This window comes from Epargyreus clarus, unplaced genomic scaffold (assembly GCF_041222505.1).
Source record: "Epargyreus clarus isolate Ecla_fem2 unplaced genomic scaffold, WU_Ecla_fem_2.2 ptg000024l, whole genome shotgun sequence".
Classification (NCBI taxonomy): domain Eukaryota; kingdom Metazoa; phylum Arthropoda; class Insecta; order Lepidoptera; family Hesperiidae; genus Epargyreus; species Epargyreus clarus.
The window spans coordinates 7,501-27,828 of NW_027332231.1; the positions used below are offsets into that span (position 1 = coordinate 7,501).

Consider the following 20,328-nt stretch of genomic DNA (forward strand, 5'->3'; position numbering starts at 1 on the left):
CAACCAACCAACCAACCAACCAACCAACCAACCAACCAACCAACCAACCAACCAACCAACCAACCAACCAACCAACCAACCAACCAACCAACCAACCAACCAACCAACCAACCAACCAACCAACCAACCAACCAACCAACCAACCAACCAACCAACCAACCAACCAACCAACCAACCAACCAACCAACCAACCAACCAACCAACCAACCAACCAACCAACCAACCAACCAACCAACCAACCAACCAACCAACCAACCAACCAACCAACCAACCAACCAACCAACCAACCAACCAACCAACCAACCAACCAACCAACCAACCAACCAACCAACCAACCAACCAACCAACCAACCAACCAACCAACCAACCAACCAACCAACCAACCAACCAACCAACCAACCAACCAACCAACCAACCAACCAACCAACCAACCAACCAACCAACCAACCAACCAACCAACCAACCAACCAACCAACCAACCAACCAACCAACCAACCAACCAACCAACCAACCAACCAACCAACCAACCAACCAACCAACCAACCAACCAACCAACCAACCAACCAACCAACCAACCAACCAACCAACCAACCAACCAACCAACCAACCAACCAACCAACCAACCAACCAACCAACCAACCAACCAACCAACCAACCAACCAACCAACCAACCAACCAACCAACCAACCAACCAACCAACCAACCAACCAACCAACCAACCAACCAACCAACCAACCAACCAACCAACCAACCAACCAACCAACCAACCAACCAACCAACCAACCAACCAACCAACCAACCAACCAACCAACCAACCAACCAACCAACCAACCAACCAACCAACCAACCAACCAACCAACCAACCAACCAACCAACCAACCAACCAACCAACCAACCAACCAACCAACCAACCAACCAACCAACCAACCAACCAACCAACCAACCAACCAACCAACCAACCAACCAACCAACCAACCAACCAACCAACCAACCAACCAACCAACCAACCAACCAACCAACCAACCAACCAACCAACCAACCAACCAACCAACCAACCAACCAACCAACCAACCAACCAACCAACCAACCAACCAACCAACCAACCAACCAACCAACCAACCAACCAACCAACCAACCAACCAACCAACCAACCAACCAACCAACCAACCAACCAACCAACCAACCAACCAACCAACCAACCAACCAACCAACCAACCAACCAACCAACCAACCAACCAACCAACCAACCAACCAACCAACCAACCAACCAACCAACCAACCAACCAACCAACCAACCAACCAACCAACCAACCAACCAACCAACCAACCAACCAACCAACCAACCAACCAACCAACCAACCAACCAACCAACCAACCAACCAACCAACCAACCAACCAACCAACCAACCAACCAACCAACCAACCAACCAACCAACCAACCAACCAACCAACCAACCAACCAACCAACCAACCAACCAACCAACCAACCAACCAACCAACCAACCAACCAACCAACCAACCAACCAACCAACCAACCAACCAACCAACCAACCAACCAACCAACCAACCAACCAACCAACCAACCAACCAACCAACCAACCAACCAACCAACCAACCAACCAACCAACCAACCAACCAACCAACCAACCAACCTTTTTTGAATTCATGACAAATAAAAACATTTTTAGAGAAAATTTACGAATAAATGTAATACTGCGTAATTTTCATAATAAATAAATAATTTATTCAAATATTTTAGGGACATATTAGCACGGAGACGTGGCAAAACTTTTTTACGCAACTATTTCAATTGTCAAAACTGGGTACATTTTCTTGTTAGGAATGAGTAATCTTTACTAATCTATGCTGTTGGCGAAAAAACTGGCGCTTCGCTGACACTCAAGTTTGACAACATAACAAAAAGATGCGTACTAATTTGGAAGTGAGCATACTAAATTTTTTTTCGTCAACATTTCAATAACTCGCACTCGCTATTAACATGCTTACTATCAACAATATGTTGACTCATTAACGTGATGGTGAAGTTAATTGAATTTTATTTGTCAAACTCACACTCGGCCTACTGAACGCATTCAGGTTCAAGTTTAATTATAGGAATACAAATAAAATAACAGCAGAAAATTTGTAATATTTATTTTATTCATTTAAGAAGATCTCATTTACAGCTCTCGGTTCCGTGACGGCAGTTTTGCTTGTACGGTTCCAGATCTTATATTTTCACAGTCACAAATTGTGTAGAAATATTAATAGTATAGTTTACGTATTTACAGGATTACTAAGTGATCGCTCGATATGATGTTATTATTAAGTTAAGCAATCGCGATAAACCTCGTGGTGGGGCGCGTGTTAGTTGCTAAAATATTAGTTACAGTTTTACACTATTTATTAGCAATTTTGGTATTCATACAGGGTGGTCCATAGTAACGAGGAGGTATGATATCGATGGGTTTGGGTCGATTACGTCGACATTCATTTCTTCGTAATACAGAAATAGCAAAGGGACATGCAGTACATCTGATGGTAAGTGTCCACAGCTGCTCATAGATCTCTGTAATTAATCCGAGATAAGATTACAGACCTACTTCAGGTCATCCACAAATATTCATATATTGTCACCTCTGTGGGCTAGTATTTCTCCCTTACTGCATACTGCACACAGCAGCAATATCGGAACACAGAAGCACATAACACTATTGTTATTTGCCAGAAAAAGGCGTGTTTTCTACCACCATCGCAGCACGAGAAATTCATGGCGTAACGGAGTAAGTAAAAATTTCCCTAGGTTCAATTTAATTTGTCCCTGTAGTTCCGGGCTAGAATAGGGCTACGGTATCCCCTGCCTGTCGTAAGAGGCGACTAAAAGGGGGCTTCCGGGGTTGCCGGCGCCAAGAGTGGGAGCTCGAACCGTCCGGAGAGCAACCGTCGCATGCCGTCGTAAACACCAGGTGTGCGGGAGGAGCGTAAAGTGCTCCCCTAGGGCAGAGCCCGACCGGGGCATCGCGCTCGGAGGACTCCGGTTGTGTTCCATTGGAGATCCCGGAGTTCTCCACCAAGCGCTAAGGATGGCCACCGGGGGGGTTTTAGTGCGGTAAAAATCCCACATAACCCGGCGTCGCTCCCACGTCTTCGGGTACCTTTTGAAGGTACCCGACGACGAAGGATAAAACCAATTATGGAGAATGATTTCACCTTGAATTTTAACTTAATTTTTATAAATGTGTATTATTAAAGTAAATTCTTATAATTATGTTTTCATCACGTGAATATCGACCACCCTATATTACTAATTTCATTACATTAAAATATCAGACATGTTCCATCTTATTCGATTTAGTCGAGCGTCACTTTTAAAGTCATTGCAACTGTCCAGAATATAAACAAATTTCCAATTTCCAATATTAAATGTATATTATTACGTAGTATATACTCAGAAAATGTCATTCGAAGAAAAAATATTTCATATTGTGGGCCAGGTAAAATATTTTGAGCAATTTTATTTTAAAAGTCTTTACATAATTACGAATGAAAGTGTGTATTCGGTATTAAGAATCTTGTATCTCATCTTTACTTCTAATCAAGGACGAACATAATTCATAACATTAATAATACAACAACGTTACATTGAGGCATCCGTGACTCCGTTTTTCACTTTTCACAATCGTTCGTGTTTCATTCGCGGCACTTCACTTCAATAGATGCACAAAAGTTACAGCGTTACACGTCACACGTCAAATGCACGTAGACACAGTCAAGATATCAGGGTTTGAGAGTTTCATTCAATCATTCAAACATCCCTGGCAGAGGTGACCGGACGGGAGGCGAGCCGGTCAGCCGGGGCGCGGCGCGCGGGCGGCGGCGGCGGCGGCCATCAGCGCCAGCGCGGCGAGCGCGGCGGCGGGCCCGCGCGGCCGCCGCGCGCTGCTGTTGCGGCTCAGCGTTGCCGCCATCTTGTCACCTAATACAAGCATGAGAAATGCAATGTTATGTGGGTAATTTTTAACCGTAAACGGTAACAAACACATAATGATATGTCGGGGGCAGGTCTAAACCACAAAATACAAACGAAAAAAACAATCTCATGTATGTACCTCATTTCTTATGCCTAGGCTGGGTAATCGCGCTAGAGTTGCATATTACTTACATGTATGTACGTAATATTTAACTAGATAAGAAAGCAGACATAATAAGTTTAACTATAACAATTTTGGTAAAAAATAATGTAATGTAAGGAGCACGTAAGGAGCATCGATAAAATATCAAAGGCGATTTCGATCCGATAGGTGATGTATGAGATAGGTGGAGAAGGGAGCGGGAGTTCGGATACTGACTGCCCTCGGAGACGTAGACGTGTATGTGCGCGGGTTCGGTGTTGGGCGCGCGGCAGGAGTAGTTGCCGGAGTGCGCGGGCGCGGCGTGGTGGATGCGCAGCGCCGACTGCGTGCGCGCGCCCGGCGCCGTCGCCACGGTGACGCCGCGCGCCGCGTCGTAGTTGATCATGCGCGCGTTGTGGTACCAAAACACGTACTGCGGTGGGACCGGACTCTGAAATGCGCGCAAATCTTTACATGTGTCGACACTCGATTCGATAACGACGATTCGACCGATAAAGATGTGCGTAACATAATGTTATTTACTTTTTCAATGATGCAGACGAGATTGATGGTGGAGCCCGCGTCCACGTGGTACTCGTCGGCGCCGAGGATGAAGGCCTCGGGCACGGCGATGTGCAGGTGCACCAGCCGCGACAGCGTGCCAGACCCCGTCGAAACCTGCCCAAACACAATTACTTTATAATATAAACTAAGCTCATTATGGAACACTTGGAATGTTATGTCGCTAATATTATTTTGTAATTTCCTGAAGTTATTTCAATAATTGTTACATTCCGCAAAGTTTCCGACGGCATAATTTTGAAAAAGGAGACTGTTAGTTGCCAGCAGATCTTTGGTGTCAATTTTACCTTGAAAGTTAATGAAATATTCCTTTACCTGACATTCGTAGGTGCCATTGTCACGTTTCTGCACATATTTGATTTGCAAAATCCAGTCGTCTGAACCCTCGCTGTGTAGAACCTGAAGGAACACAGATACTGTTAGAAATTGATTGGATGAATGCTGTCATATGTTTGATAATACTGTAGATGGTGAAGAGAGTCGAGGGTCGGGTGGTCACCTGGAAGCGCTCGTCATTCGTGTACATGAACACGCCGGAGCTGATGATGTGCCAGTCGCGGCGCCGCACCCACGACACCTGCGGATAATGTAGCCATATTATTAAGAACAATGAAGATTTTATATGAATCTTAATTTTATTTTATACAAATTTTGACTATATGTAACTTGTGATCTTCCGTTAAGCAAGACAAATCCATTAAAGCTTAATGAAACCGTAGTGCATGCACACGTAGCATAATATGGAAGTACGTACGCCGCGCTCGCCAAGGTTTCGCACGGGGCAATGCAGGAAGGCGACGCCGCCGAGCTGCACGAGCGCGTCCTCTTGCGTGTTGTTGAACGAGGGCTCCCGGCGCATCGCTTCCAGCGACGAGTACCACAGCTCGCGCCACGCCGGCACGCCCGCCGCCTCCGCCTCCGCCGCCGCCGCCTCCTCTGCCGTCATCTCGCCCGGCAGGCCGCCCGGCACGGCGCCCGCCACGCCGCCGGTCACGCCGCCCACCTCCAGCCCGCTCACCGGTCCCGCCACCTCGATGGCCAGAGGGCCCGGCGCCTCGCCCGCCGCTCGGCGCCATCTCTCTGCAAGGTTAAGGATAACCAATATTGCAAATGTTAGTTTGTGGAAAGCGAATAAACATATTCGGGCAGCAGCTACATGAAGAGCGAAGGAGGGACGTGTTACCTGAGGAGCCAGCGGTGGCGAGCAGCGCGGCGAGCGCCAGCAGCACGAGTTCAGCGCTCGCACACATGGGCGCGCCCGCCCGCCGCCCGCCGCGCGCCCCCCTCGCCCGCCTCGCCCCCCTCGCCCCCCGCGCCGCACGCTGCCGCTAGCGTCGCATGCGGCGTCACCTGCAGACATCACATTAGTTAATTTATATTTAAAACTTTAAATATTGCAATTTAAAATGTAGAGAATATTCATTGCCTAGCTCCCGGTTTCACGGTGATATTGTAGATACTCTTTAGTAGCAAATTACGTGTAACCACGTGTACGTGTAACCCAGGGATTGCGTAAGATAAAGAAATCGTTATGAAACTAACGATAATACAACTAATGTTGAATGTAAGCGTTAAAATGTGGCCAATGGGGGGCGATATCCTTCTGCATTGCTTTTGTCGTGTATAAAATTAATAACATATCGTCACAGCGCTGGTTTATTTCTTGTTTTCAGTAAAACCATTAGTCTACTTTTAAGTCGCTATCAATTGCCAATATGAACGCTGTAGAATTATATTAGTTGAGAAAAATGTGTATGTATGTCTATGGGATGTAAAACAATTTAACGGAATGGAAATGAGGCCGGACTTGCCGACGCTGCGCGCTCTGTAATATTCTGGGCCTTCAAAGTGAGCCCTTTCTGACGTTTTCCATTTGCAGAATAAATAAGCCGCCCATTTGAATATTTACTTTATTGGCCCAAAGAGGCGCTTTCTTTTTGAATTGGTGCCGTTTCTGAATAAACCCTTCGTTTACGGATTGTTCCAGATCGGTAAATACAAAGGAATAGAAGTATCTTTATACTTGTTACCAGGGCCGGGTTTAGAGGTCTAGAGGCCTTGGGCAACAAACGTGTGGAGGCCCCCTGCCCCAAATTATTTTCCGAATAAAATGATCAATTTTTTCAGTTGAGTTTTTCAATAAATATTTTTATCGTGAAACGCAGGTAGATTCTTCTAGTATTCATGTTTGTACAAAGTACTGTAGATAAAAGTAAAACAGTGAAAAAAAATATCAAAGGAAAAGATTTTTTTTTTTACTAGTGTTTACTAGTCGGAATTAAAAAAAAAATCCGACGTCTCTATTGTATAGAGCCCATCTCTATACAATAGAGACGTCGGATTTTTTTGTACTAGGTAAATTTGGGACTAGGTATGCCTGTTCCTAGTATTTAAAAACACGTGATCCAGAAACCTGTTCCACCTAGTTCCATAGTCTCATTAGTACAATTTGGTGTGGACTAGGTACTTATTCTTGGACTAGGAAGGTAGTTTGTTTATGCCTTAAACGTGTCATGAAATGGCGCGACGAGCAAAAAAAAAAACGGAAACCGTGTCATGAGCCGGCGCGACGAGAAAAAAAAAATGGAAACCGTGTCATGAGCCAGCCGGCGCGACGAGCAAAAAAAAACTGAGACCGCGTCATGAGCCGGCGCGACGAGCAAAAAAAAAAACGGGTACGTATTAAAACTTCGACTAGGTCCGAAAATACCTAGTCCCTGAACCTGTTCCAGTATATACTCCTCACCTCTACTATTGTGGGGGCCCCTCTTTAGTGGAGGCCCCGGGGCGGCCGCCCCAGTTGCCCTCCCTTAAATCCGGCCCTGCTTGTTACAAGGAGCAGAAGAGGTCATTTTAAATACGTTTTGTATAATTATAATGTTGGTTTATTTCAATTTAATTTGCAAAAAGAATATGAGTATTTCTATTGATAGCAAACTAACTAATGTTACTCGATGTGCCATCTATGTGTTTGAGATTTTTATACCCTACCTCCAAAAAGGTTAATAAAAACCCCTAGCTTCATTTTAACCCTTCTTGTTGCTCGATCTAATTGGGTGGAATCGGTCGTATCTCTTCCATGTAAAATAGTTAATATAAATAATAGTGCATATACCAAAGCTTTACACGAGACGTTTTATTTAAGCCCTGTTAACATAAATATAAAATATACGGATATATAAAATATACGGATTATAACCTCATTGACAGCTTTGAGAACTCCTTAACCTATTAACATCATTTATTGCACATCGTGCACCCAAATACATAATTTTGCACACTAATTTAAAGGTTCACATGTACAATTTTACAGAGCACACTCGCCAGACTACGAGTGGATAGAGACGTGGAGCGTACGTATCGATATTTTAATATATAAGCCTTGGTTGCTGTATTCGTTATAATGGTTTATTTTAAAGTAAAATTACATTCATCAAAACTTTAGTAAAAGTGTCACCGATTTTGAAATATCTACTGTTTTTTATTACTCACTATTTTTAAATACAAATAATAACCATAAAACATATTTTAATATAGTTATTTTAATTTTATTGTACGTTGTTTACGTATTATTCATCATCACACCAACGCCATCTATTGTTGTGTCATATAACTAAGTATTGTTGAAAATAATAATAAGTAAAAAATAATGAACACTTGGTGGTACGGAAGCCTCCATGTGCGAGTTCGACTCGTACTTGTAGAATTATTTCTGCAATTTTGACTCTCTGTGGTGAAAAAATCTACTGAGATATAACATACAACTGAGATATAAGAGCAAAAATCTTGTTATGTTACTAGGGATTTAAGAAGGTACAACTAAATATTTATAATATAAAAGTTACGGCTGTTTTTGTTAGTAAGGGACTAAGACAAACTTAAATGTGATCATCGAGTTTTAATTTAAATTTCGCCTGTTTCCGACCTTCGACATTTTCCATATTTAAAATAGACCACTTAAAAGTATTCTACGCTAATAAGAGCTTATTAGCGTAGAATACTTTTAAGTGTGTAGTTCCTAAAGAGCGCCGCTAATGTGACTACGCCCGATGTTGGTCACGCTGATATCTTAGACGGTTGAGCCATGCTTTGCTTCTCACGCTGTACGAGTACGTCGCGCCGTCACAAATATTGCCCCACTAGCCACAAAATTCCCTACTCGCGACATTCATCATTGTTACCTACTAAAAATAGGTCGTAAGACAAGCGGCATGATGAGTACCGCAGAAACACTACGACTCTGCTCACTTCCTTTGCTATTTCTCATGTCACTCGTCGAGTGTGTGGCTGCGGCATTAAATTCGACACGTCGGTACCAATAGGCTACGAGTACTTACAATTTCATGAAAAACAGCCGTTACCTATTAGCGAGTGGTGGCGGCGGCTCCAATTAGCGCGGATTGAACGCACAACTCGAGCGAGCGACGACCCTACGCTCGCTACCCAATGTTATCATACACTTATTGTTTACATTTTTAATAAATTATTCATATTCATAATTAATATGAATTGAATATTATGTCCCGATAATGGAACATTTTCAGTTAAGTTACCTATTACTGCTCGTAAATACAGAAAGCGCGGACAAAACTAGAAAACAAGCTAATAATGTTTAGAGGCTGATGTGTGTATCCAATATACCAAAACCAAAAGTACCATAATATAAGTTTACTTGTTACGCTCACAGAATAAGTCGATGTCGATGACATACAGATAAGTCACAGATAAGATATTATAAGTACGAAGAACGTATCATATCAGCTTTGACACACTTTTTAAATCAGAACAAAAGTTCTACAAATATATCCCGCATATAGCTTTGTTAGTTATAATTAAAACTGCGTAATATCTAAAAGTTCTACTGGACTTGTGTGACGAAAGCACATGAAAAGATTCTAGCCCAATAACGGTTTTCACATTTGCGGCGTTTAATTCGAGTTTAATATGCTCGCGCACGCAAATCCAAGGCTACAGCCGACGTTTCGTTTATTTGGTCTAAGTGCATGAACACTATGTACGAGTATGTAGGTGGTGAAGCAAGAAGTGAAATTTCGGAATTTTTAAAGTTATACTTGATTAAAAAGTCGACATTCGAAATATACACCACGAAGTGAGGCTAGTAAATATCTACACACATCTAGATATTGTATAACAGAAATCTTAGTTCACCATTTTGACTTTTCACTATGAGTTTTCAAAACATCCCATAATTTTACGTTACGTTTACTCAATCCATTATTCTGTTCCGTTTGCTTCAGTAGACTGAGTAAACGTAATAATAAGTAAGTGCTCAAGTCTTTTTGTCTGCCTCACATGTTCGCAAAAAGGGGAGACAAAACATAAAGCGCCATTTTGTCAATTTAGACATTTTATGTTACGTTACTGACACTATAGTTCTGATACAATCCGCTAGGGGCGCTGATTGGAATTTGTATAGGCAAATACGTAAACAAATACCAAAACACTCATATTTGTCAAAACGTAAAAACTTATGGCAAGGGTACAGACCAGTGACGACAGCTCTGCAACGCGGGTCGTCGAAGCACCCGTAGCATTATTGTATCCGTTCGTACAATCCGAAAAACGGAGTGTCACTAAGTAAATCAATTGTTATATGATGATCACTGGATGTATCCATGTTTTGTTGTTTTATCTTTTTTATAAAAAAATGCATGCAGAATAATGTGGAGTGTGAGACGTGGGCAGGCGCGGGCAGACGCGGTAAGGCAGCGCGCGGCGCCGCGAGCGCCCTCGTGAACGCCTCATGAATGTATACATGCCGGCCGCTGCTACCGCGCCATTAAAAAACCAGAGCACGGCTGTTGCCAGTAAACAAGGGAATTGCCGACACCGTTCCAAATGTAGAACGACATGTGTTACGATTATTCGTACAGATGTGATATGATTACAAGGCAAATTAGTGCGATCAAATGGGGCGAAGATGATAATGATTGAGAATTCATCCATGAATGGTATGCTCATATAAAACAAACAGAAATGTTTACGCGTATCCGTAAATTCTATTTTATAACAAAAAAAAACGCGTAACATTTGGTCCATTGTACCCTGCTCGAATTCTGCTGCAACAAAAGCTTAATTAAGCCATTTCTTTGGTGGCGGCGCGCTCCGCTAATGGAGATAAACGATTTCCTAAGTTGTTGGCACGCTGCAGCTCGAAACAAGTGCCGAAGTGGAGCGCAGTGTGCAGTACGTCACGTCGCCGTCGCCGCTCGCCGCCGGACCGGAATGCTTACACTGAGATTTCACTTAATACATAATTCCACTAGCATTTTCAGATTGCTAAGGCAATAGAATTATTGGACTTAATCGCCTTCATATATTAAATGATGACAGTGAACAGTAAACATTTATTTAATTTATGACAGTAGTTGATTACATTAATAACATTTTGTACATCAATTAAAATCAACAGTTGACACCAAATGTTGGAACTTACATTAGTTCATTAATTACGATGACTGTTCGAAGGTGAGATGTCATTATCATTTGACGTGTAGTTAAACGTTGGTATTACAATTCTGATCAGCTAATTAAAACTTCCAAGGACTGGATGACAGCTACGTCTAGGGCTAAAGACGTCAGGACGTAATCATCAGCAAAAGATCGGGCGCAGATGAGCTCGACGCGGGGCCTGCGGCAGCGTACTTTTGATTCGCTGGCTTATCATCCCCTTAGGAGGTATTACGTAGGAAATTGACGTGGTGGCGTTTATTTTTTATGTAAAATACATAAAAGCGACTTGTCTAAGATGTCTTATATTAGATGTGAAAAATATTTTACAAGGTTGATTAACCTTTCTTGGTTCGACTCTCGAGGCTCGTTACTTCAATTTTGCTTCCGTTATATCCATTTTTATAACTTAGTCCGCAGGGGTAGTAATGCATAAGTAACCTATATGAGGGAGGACTTTGTTCCTATCTGGATTTGATTATAATTATAAATGGACTAGTGGACTACATGGTCGTTTCTTCTTCTCAAGCTTACTGCTACAATTTTATAAAAGTTTTGAGCATTAAGAACGCAACGGACCTGGTGTATTAAGAACTTCCGGAAAATTGAGGAATAGATCTTTTATTAAAAATAATGGACAGCACCTAATACATTAGACTGAGTGTGTTGCTCAGAACAGCCACAGGAGACAACTTTTAAAGATAAGATGGTTAAATGTAAAATGATAAATACAATCACAAAAAGGTCTTGTGTTATTTCCTTTCATGCAATACTTTTTCCAACAGAGGTTTACCGAAATATTATTCTGTACAACTGTATAACGGTTCTCGATTAATAAATTAATAAATAATTGAAGGTAAAAGTATTTAGATTACCCGCAATTTTTAACAGTTCTAGTTATTGTGTTTATTTATTATAGGATAATGTTTTCAATATACTGAAGTTTTCGCGAAAACTAAAAACTCAAAAGCCGTAACTCCTAATTGTAAAAACCCTTATCATAGCGAACGAGTGTCCGTTCAACTGAAAAAAATCCAAGGCTAAATCTAAATCTCATGTTCTGCCTAAAGAAAAGAAAGATTGAAAAATTGACAATTTCTACATAATAACATTAATCAAATTTCGAATTAGGGATTTTTCAATGTAATGGGCATGTTTAGTGTGCGGAAAAAGTCCATTCTGATCTTTAGTAGTAAAAATATTTCATAGAATAATTTATTAATAACGGACGTTAACCGAAATTTGAAAACGGTTTAAAGAAGTATCAGGACAATTTAATTAAATAGGCGGTAATTGTGTTCCAACAACTTTGATAAATAAGACCAGGTGGATTCGAACTCTAACTATACTTCTGTGTTACCTGCAACCGCTCTTATATTATTGTAAATAATAAGCACAAGTATCTCATTATAAAAATGAGGCTTACATAAATATCTTAGGAGTCCGATGGCGAAATCCGTGACAGGTGGGATCCAACAGCGTCACATGGCATCCGGCACGCTCACTGGCACTTCACAGTCACCACAAGCACGTCACCTGTCCGCAGCGGCGCGGGTCGCGAGTCGCGAGCGAAGTGTCGCGGACAGTGGCGCGGAGTCAGCCGGCCGGCGCGGCGCTCGGGGAGGCACTGCGCGCGGCGCCGTGTGGAACCCGCGACCGCCCGAAGACCGAACACACACACGCTTCGCGCATCCAACAGATTCTCTCTGAGGTAATATCTAATCAAGATTAATCAAAGATCATTAAAATAATTTGGAAGTCGTTTTAATGTATCTACTGTCATATTTTATAGATTGTTCATTCAAAATCTAATTCTTTACTATATTATGATAGTGCATGTCACTACATAACATAACATTTAATTCTGAAACACTACTGCGGTATATACTATGTAACATTATTTTTGCTTCTTTTACAAAAATAATTAGGTATATAATTATTTATTATCTACATTGAATACTAATGATCACAGAAAGCTTTAGCAACTTTTAAAAAAATAAGGCGGTATTATAGAGTGCGGACGGCCGCCGCGGAGGGCGGTGACGTCACGGCCATCAGCCCTTATTCGGCCCTGAGCGGTAGTCGCGCGCTGTCGTACAAGTACAAAGTAAACTTTACTCATTCGCAGGAGACATTCATGGATAAGTTATCATTATCTTCAAGGATTAATTTCAAGAATGAATACACAAAAATATTAAATTGATACGTTCCATTTCTAGTTGTACAAATTATTCATTTCAAGAATATTTTGAAATGAATAATAGGATCGTTTTATTATTAATTTCGATCAAGTTTATAGTTTTGATTTCTTTAAGTCGACTCACTCAAACTACTCACTTGCAATAACAACCCACAATGACATGCAAATAGAAAAAGAATTAGAATTGAACTTAAAAACTACACTATATAAATTCTACATATTGAACAAAATACTTATTTTTAAAATAAAATAAGTGTAGAACTTACTTAAGTTTACGTTATTACGTTGTTTATAAATAAGTTACAAAGCATACTTACGGTAGTCAGTTCTAATCCTTTATTTACAGGCAGTATGTACGGCGAGTGCGGCGGCGGCAAGCGGTTACATTTAATCTGATACTCGGCCGTAAGTCGGCGATTAGTCGGCAAGCGCCGGGCGGCCCGCGCGGCTCGCCCGCATACAACACTACTCGTAATTAAACGAAACGCGCATCAAACCTGTGGCCTTTTTGTACGCTTTTAAAACTGTAGATTATGACTGATTGAATTGCCGGTCGCACGTTTTTTGTTTAGGAAAATATAAAAAATATTTGCGTAACTATAAATGAAAAGAAGTCATATGGAAGTAATAATAATTGCACCGAGGAATTTTAAAATCAAAAACATTTTAGTTTGATGTTTATTTGGGCATTTAATCCTATATTTTAGCCGCGAATAATCCTGTAGTGGCAGTGGAGCCGCCCACTACTCGTAATTAAACGGAATGTGGTTTCGACCGGTAGCCACACGAGCAATGTTATTTTAAAAGAGCATAATTTACAAATTTTGAATTCATTAAATTAAAAGTTTTATTAAAAAAAAAGTTCTTTATATATACAATTTTGTTATTCATATTGAATGCCATATCTCGTAGCCACGTAGCACACTACGTCGTAGACTAATATCGTAGCGGTCTCGTAGCATACATAACTTGGCGCGTAGCACGCGAGTAGCCCGAAGTGCCCGTACTGCTCGGAGCCACTTTGATATGATAATATCCGGCTCGTGGCCGGCGCCTTTGAGTTAAGCGCTCGGCGATGCCCGACGGCAGCGCCTCACACTTACACGTTTCAAACGTCGTTTATGCTTATCTTAAATGTGAATTTCGCCGGATGCCTAACTTGCTTTGCATGACTGGAATTTCATTTAAAGCGTTTCATACTTGTACATTGTTTCAAAGGTACCCTACGTATTTTCTACAGACTATTATTATCATTCACAATATGTTAGAATCATATGTACGTACTGAGGCTATCGCAGCAGCAAGAGGTCTTGGTTTAGTTTATTTTAAATTCACCTGCTGGTATGCGTAGGTCACATCGTGGAAATTGATTCTAAAAAGTTTTTATTTATTATTTTATTTTTGTTTTCTACAGGTGGGTCTATTTTAAATCGAATGTATTTCAGGTTTGTATTAGATATACCATTATACTTAAAATAATATACGTTTAAGGGTAACATTTTTCGCATTTAATTCGCATAATTTCGCATTTCGCAAGCTGCATCTCCAAAAGATATAAAAAATAGTTCAACGTACATAATGTGTGGTAGTATGATACTCAGACCGTACGCTTTTGTTAGTTTTTCAGCGCTACACTCGTAATAGAATTGCGAGCCGCGTACGAGGGCCCATCGTTGCCTATTTACAGAATAAAACGCCGAGATAAGTTCAGCTCTTTTAAAACTGGAGCACTCATGAGCGGGCTCGACCTGCTTTTGAAGAGAGCCCAAAAACGATAACCTTCTATTTTAGTAATATATGAGCAAGGTGAATACTTGTTACGTAGTTCATTAGAACCTTGATTATAATTTAGAGTTAATGATAAACAAAGCAAAAAAAAGGTTATTGCAAAATTGTGGATTTTATCAGATGCGACCTTTGCGATTACGAGTGTGCGTTGTATTAGTGTTATAGAGTTAGTCGTCAAATTGAAGTTTTACTTTCTAAAGTGTATAGCTGTTAAATGTATATATATATATATATATATATATATATATATATATATATATATATATATATATATATATATATACTATATATACTATATAAAACTATTATATTTGGTACAGGTCTGAATTGGCTTAAGGTCGGCTGGTAATAATAAACTGACCTCTTTAGCTGAAATTCTTGAATTATGTTGATACATTGAATCTGGTTTATCTTTAAGAATATATTTAATGAGAGTCTTGGACTTCGCTAGTTCAAAGATAATTTTTAGAATTTCGTTATTCCCGTGTTATTATAAATTTCATAAAATATTTTGAAATAATTGTTATGGACCTGCACTATAAACGCATTGTACAAATTATAATTTTACCAAATGTCCTTCTTTCCACGAATCGTTTAGTAACGATAATAGTATTCATTAGTTCAAATATAATGTGTTTATATTTATCATGTGCACAACACGTTTAATTCGGTACAGTGTTTCCATTAGAGCTTGCTAAATTAAAACAGTGTCAACAGTTTCATACGCACCGCTGCGCTGTATAAAAATTAAACACGAAAATGTTTGGGCAAGCGGTAATAGTTCCGAAATTTATGGTAGTTGCGTAATTTACGGCGCGGTGCAAAAGCGATTAATTTCCCTCGACAACGCTCTAATGTAGCGGCCACTGGAACCGTAAATAATTATGCAGCGCAAATGAATACATACTAATCGAGCGGAGAGAGGAGAGCGGCGCACGCGCGCCCGGCGCCCGGCGCGACTGCCGATATGACTACGGATTGCTTTTAAGCTCTACATTAAATCGTTTTAATACTTAATTCTCTATCTATACTATTGTAGTGGTATTGTAGTATTTAATTTAAGTAACTTAAGAACGCATCAATGGTGTAGTACTTATTTCTCTGCGTATATTGCTTTTAGATCGGTAAGCGGTCTCGACTATAACACATCAAGGTGGTTGACTATAAGATTGTTTTCTTCGAGTAATTTAAATGACCTAGCGGCTTTTTATGATTAAATTTCAACTCCTCATTACTTCAAAAGTGGATGTATTATCACTGAAAGTGACTTTACGTTAGGGTAGGTAATTAAAAGTCTCCAAGAACAAGCTGTATGTCCAACAAAATTATACAATAGTTAAATTGAATATTAAAAATTATGCTCAAACTATTATAAAATAAGAAACTAATATTATTCTCAAATGAAATATCTTATCACTCAATATCGTGCAGTCCAAATTATAAGTTTGTTAAATTGCAAAAGTTACATCGATTATATATTTTTATATCCGCATCAATTTTAATCTCATACGATCTAATCTACGTTACTTCAGTCATGAAGTATTTGATTATATGTACCTCAGTTGTCGATAGCAGTAAGTAACAACATGTACATTCGATCCGAGTAGAACAGTGGCATAACGCTGGCGCAGTTGGCAAGAGTTCAACTCTCTAACAACATCAGAACAAGTGGTGAGGCTAAGTAAAACATATTACGATATAGTATTAAAGTACGTGAGCGCCAGCGGAATGGGCAGCGGCGACACGTGCTCCCGCATCTGCTTGTGTCGGTGACGACACCTTGCTGTTATAACAACGATATTTTTTGCCCGACAGCGGAAGGTCATGTTTTTCGAGGGTATATATTGCTCATGTATGTCTCATTCTTTATGGCACGTCCCACAGCGGGTTACAAACAGGTTACATTTTTAACATAACAGGTATCGTTGGCTTAATTGTGGAAGGGGCTGTATTAGTTATACTATTAGTGTCCACGCATACTATGCGGTGTATGGTTGTAAGCTGATAAATTAATCGTATCATTATTATTTAATACGACTTGGTTTAATATTTTCATTGTATAAAAATATAAAGATATATTTGATATATTTAATAACAATAACAGATTCAATTTAGTTTTTTTGTTATTCGTAATAAATAAGTCTCTGTATATGAATCTAATATGGTTGTTATATAAACGTTTTCGTAAGCGAATAACATACAAAACCTTACTTGTAATAATACTGGTGTCGAGGCGCCTCCCATACTTCAGAAAGTTTTGATTAAACTCGCGGCCACCGCGTCCCACATACAGATGAGTGGACATCATAATATATCTTTTCGATAAATATTATCGTGGTCAAGAGGAATTCCTGATTTTTTCAACAGTTATAATAGATACCTTTCAAAATATGACAAATTAAACCTTCAACATATGTACATATATTTCGTTTTATAATTCATGTGGTATACCAAATTAATTTTGTCTATTTATGGTCTAAATAAACGTCGGCTATAATTATATATCGAAACTGAATTGAATATTCAACTCCCGTTGCGATTACTAACGTACTAAGAAACGAGTCATTACTCATACTATCAACATGAAGTACCTTAAATGCTTTTACTTGCTAAACTATGCTACTTAAGTGACGTACGGCGTAGTGTTTGCTAGAGGCAGCCAGTGGACGGGCTCAAAGGCAAACGGCAAAGGAATTGTGATCCTCCGAAACAAATCGCTCGTGAAATTACGTCACGAGCGCCGGGACGCGCGGCCGCCGGGACGCACGGGACACGGGACCCTTCCCCAAGTACGTATAAATAACGGTAAGTACACATAATTTAATAAAACAAGGCCTAGCTTATTTTGTGAATTTTGTCATATTAAATATGTATAATGTCCTTTATAATTCCTGATTTCAAGAACCGTAACCAGTCAGGGCGGTCCAGGAGGTTGTCCAGTCCATTGAAAGAAAGTTGTACGACCTGTTATTTCATTAAAGTTGAAATAAGGTCAGACTTTCATTTTATAACTTTTATTGGTAGGAAACCAATTCATATTAATGTGACGATCCGAAGTACTCAATACTTATATATATTTAAATATAAGTAAGTTACCGCTGCGTCACGTTCGTTTTATTACAAAAAGTTTGAACGGAACTCCGTTTGGTTACGAGCGGCGGCTAAATTAAATTCCCATAATTCCAGTAGCGACTACCGGCGTTCGGCGGCGTGGAAAGATTACGAGGATATTATATAAAGAAGTTGAGGGAGCGCGCCCCCGGGGACGCGCGGCGTGCGGCCGCGGTTGCAGCGTGTCCTGAGGCAAGTGCAATCATTACATAGAGCTACTGAATTGTTTAAAATAATTTTGAATATTGCCCCATTGATCAATAATATAGTAAAGTACAAACAATGGTGTTTTAGATATTTTATCGAATATATTACGTTTGTATACCTAGACTTAAATTATAATTAAATTCAAAAGTTTAAGTTTATATGAAGTTGATTAAACAGATTTGACTTATTTAAGTGGGCATACATTTGAATATCATAAGAGCAGTACGCTGCTATGACGCTCGGTGTACAAACAGCGTATTTTGGGTCGTCGCTTGTCACGTCACATTACGTCACGTCACGTCACGTTACGGCCATTGTGTATCACTAATCATGGTCCGAGCGTACACTGACAGAAATAAACGGCTTTACTGTGATAACTATGTTAGATACTTGCGACTTTAATAACTTTGTGAGACGGAATATTTAAAAAAGTAGATCTTTTTAATTTATTTCTTATTTAACAAAAGGTACCAAAAGTACGTTAAAATAGCACGAGAAAACCACAAAGGTTTATATTGCAATGCTATTGCCGAGTTACACCTATTATTAAATAAGTATTTATGGTGTAAATAATAAATATATAGACTAATAAAACACTTGAAATTTATAACACTGCTACATGATTAGATTTTTAAATAAGTAAGATTTTAATTTATGCTTCATATTAATTAAGGTGATTTTATCTCCTAAATCAATGGGCAATTCATTAATTAAGCGATTTTATAAATTTTGATTCACATTCCGAGAGCACTCCTTTACCCAGCAGCGAAGTGGCGATGATAAAGTGTGAGAATTGACGAGCCGGTCGCGTAGCCATTCGTTACACTTCGTAGCGCTACGCTACATGCGTAGCAGTACATCACTGCGTTACGCCGCATGCCACACGTATGTACCCTTACCATGAGTTTTTACGTTTTGACAAATATGACTGTTTTGGTATTTGTTTACGTATTGGCCTATACAATTTTCAAGTTCTGACACAATCCGCTAGGGGCGCTGATTGGTTAGTGCGTTAATTGAAATTACATGGTAACTTTTTTGTTAAGAAATACCTACACAAAATACAACAAAACAGAAATATAGGTATCTACATTAGACATTTTATATTATTACAACTTTGATTTTTTCAAACTATTCAAGTATGTCAGAAATGTTAAAGTAGTAGAAATAGAAGAATAATTCTGGGCTAACCATTAAACGGTTGCTGCACGTAAGTAGCCACTTAACTAATACAAACAGCAGTAACACGGGAACAAGTAGCTAGCCAACGCTTCGCCTGCGGTCCCCGTACGGTATTACGAAACATTCGAAATTATGTTAAAATGTAATTGATTTTTTTACAATATAGGTGTAGAAATTAAGCATGAAGTTTAACTGGTGATAAATGGACCCTGTCGTCTATAGACATCTGCATCAATTTTAGACAGGATTAGAGATCCATCTAAGATCGGCCACAGATGCGCTGCTATTCGTGAGGACTAAGTTAAAACCTCCTATTAAGTAGAAAATAATTCTAATATTAACTTTATAATCTAATAAATTTTATTAAAAATTATATGACACCCTACACAAGTCTTCGATTGTATGTATTGTATGACGTGTTGGCGGCTGTTCCCGCGTGTCGCTACGTGAGCTGATTAGGATCGCGCCCGCACCGACTGCATTGCAGGATCATGAATTAGCACATCTCCTCGTTTAACCGCACTCAGTTAAATTTCCTCCAAAACTTTGGCTACCCGCGTCGCTACTTAGCGACAAAATTAGCGCAGCGATGATGTATGGGAAAGTAGAGGTAATTTTAATTGGCCAATTATTATTTTATATAATATTCAGATAGCGAGTCCGCACGTACTCGCC

General features: G+C 39.8%; 1 protein-coding gene across 1 annotated transcript; it reads right to left on the bottom strand.

The window, feature by feature from the left end:
• Positions 1 to 2,139: 2,139 nt before the first annotated feature.
• LOC140752465 (igLON family member 5) lies at positions 2,140 to 12,806 on the bottom strand. Its single transcript, XM_073086784.1, has 8 exons — positions 12,592 to 12,806; positions 5,878 to 6,044; positions 5,449 to 5,774; positions 5,194 to 5,271; positions 5,010 to 5,093; positions 4,656 to 4,790; positions 4,350 to 4,563; positions 2,140 to 3,976 (listed from the first exon to the last, which is right to left on the bottom strand). The coding sequence occupies exons 2-8, from the start codon at positions 5,942 to 5,944 to the stop codon at positions 3,849 to 3,851; spliced, it is 1,032 nt and encodes a 343-aa protein (XP_072942885.1). The 5' UTR covers positions 5,945 to 6,044; positions 12,592 to 12,806; the 3' UTR covers positions 2,140 to 3,848.
• Between the last annotated feature and the right edge of the window lie 7,522 nt (positions 12,807 to 20,328).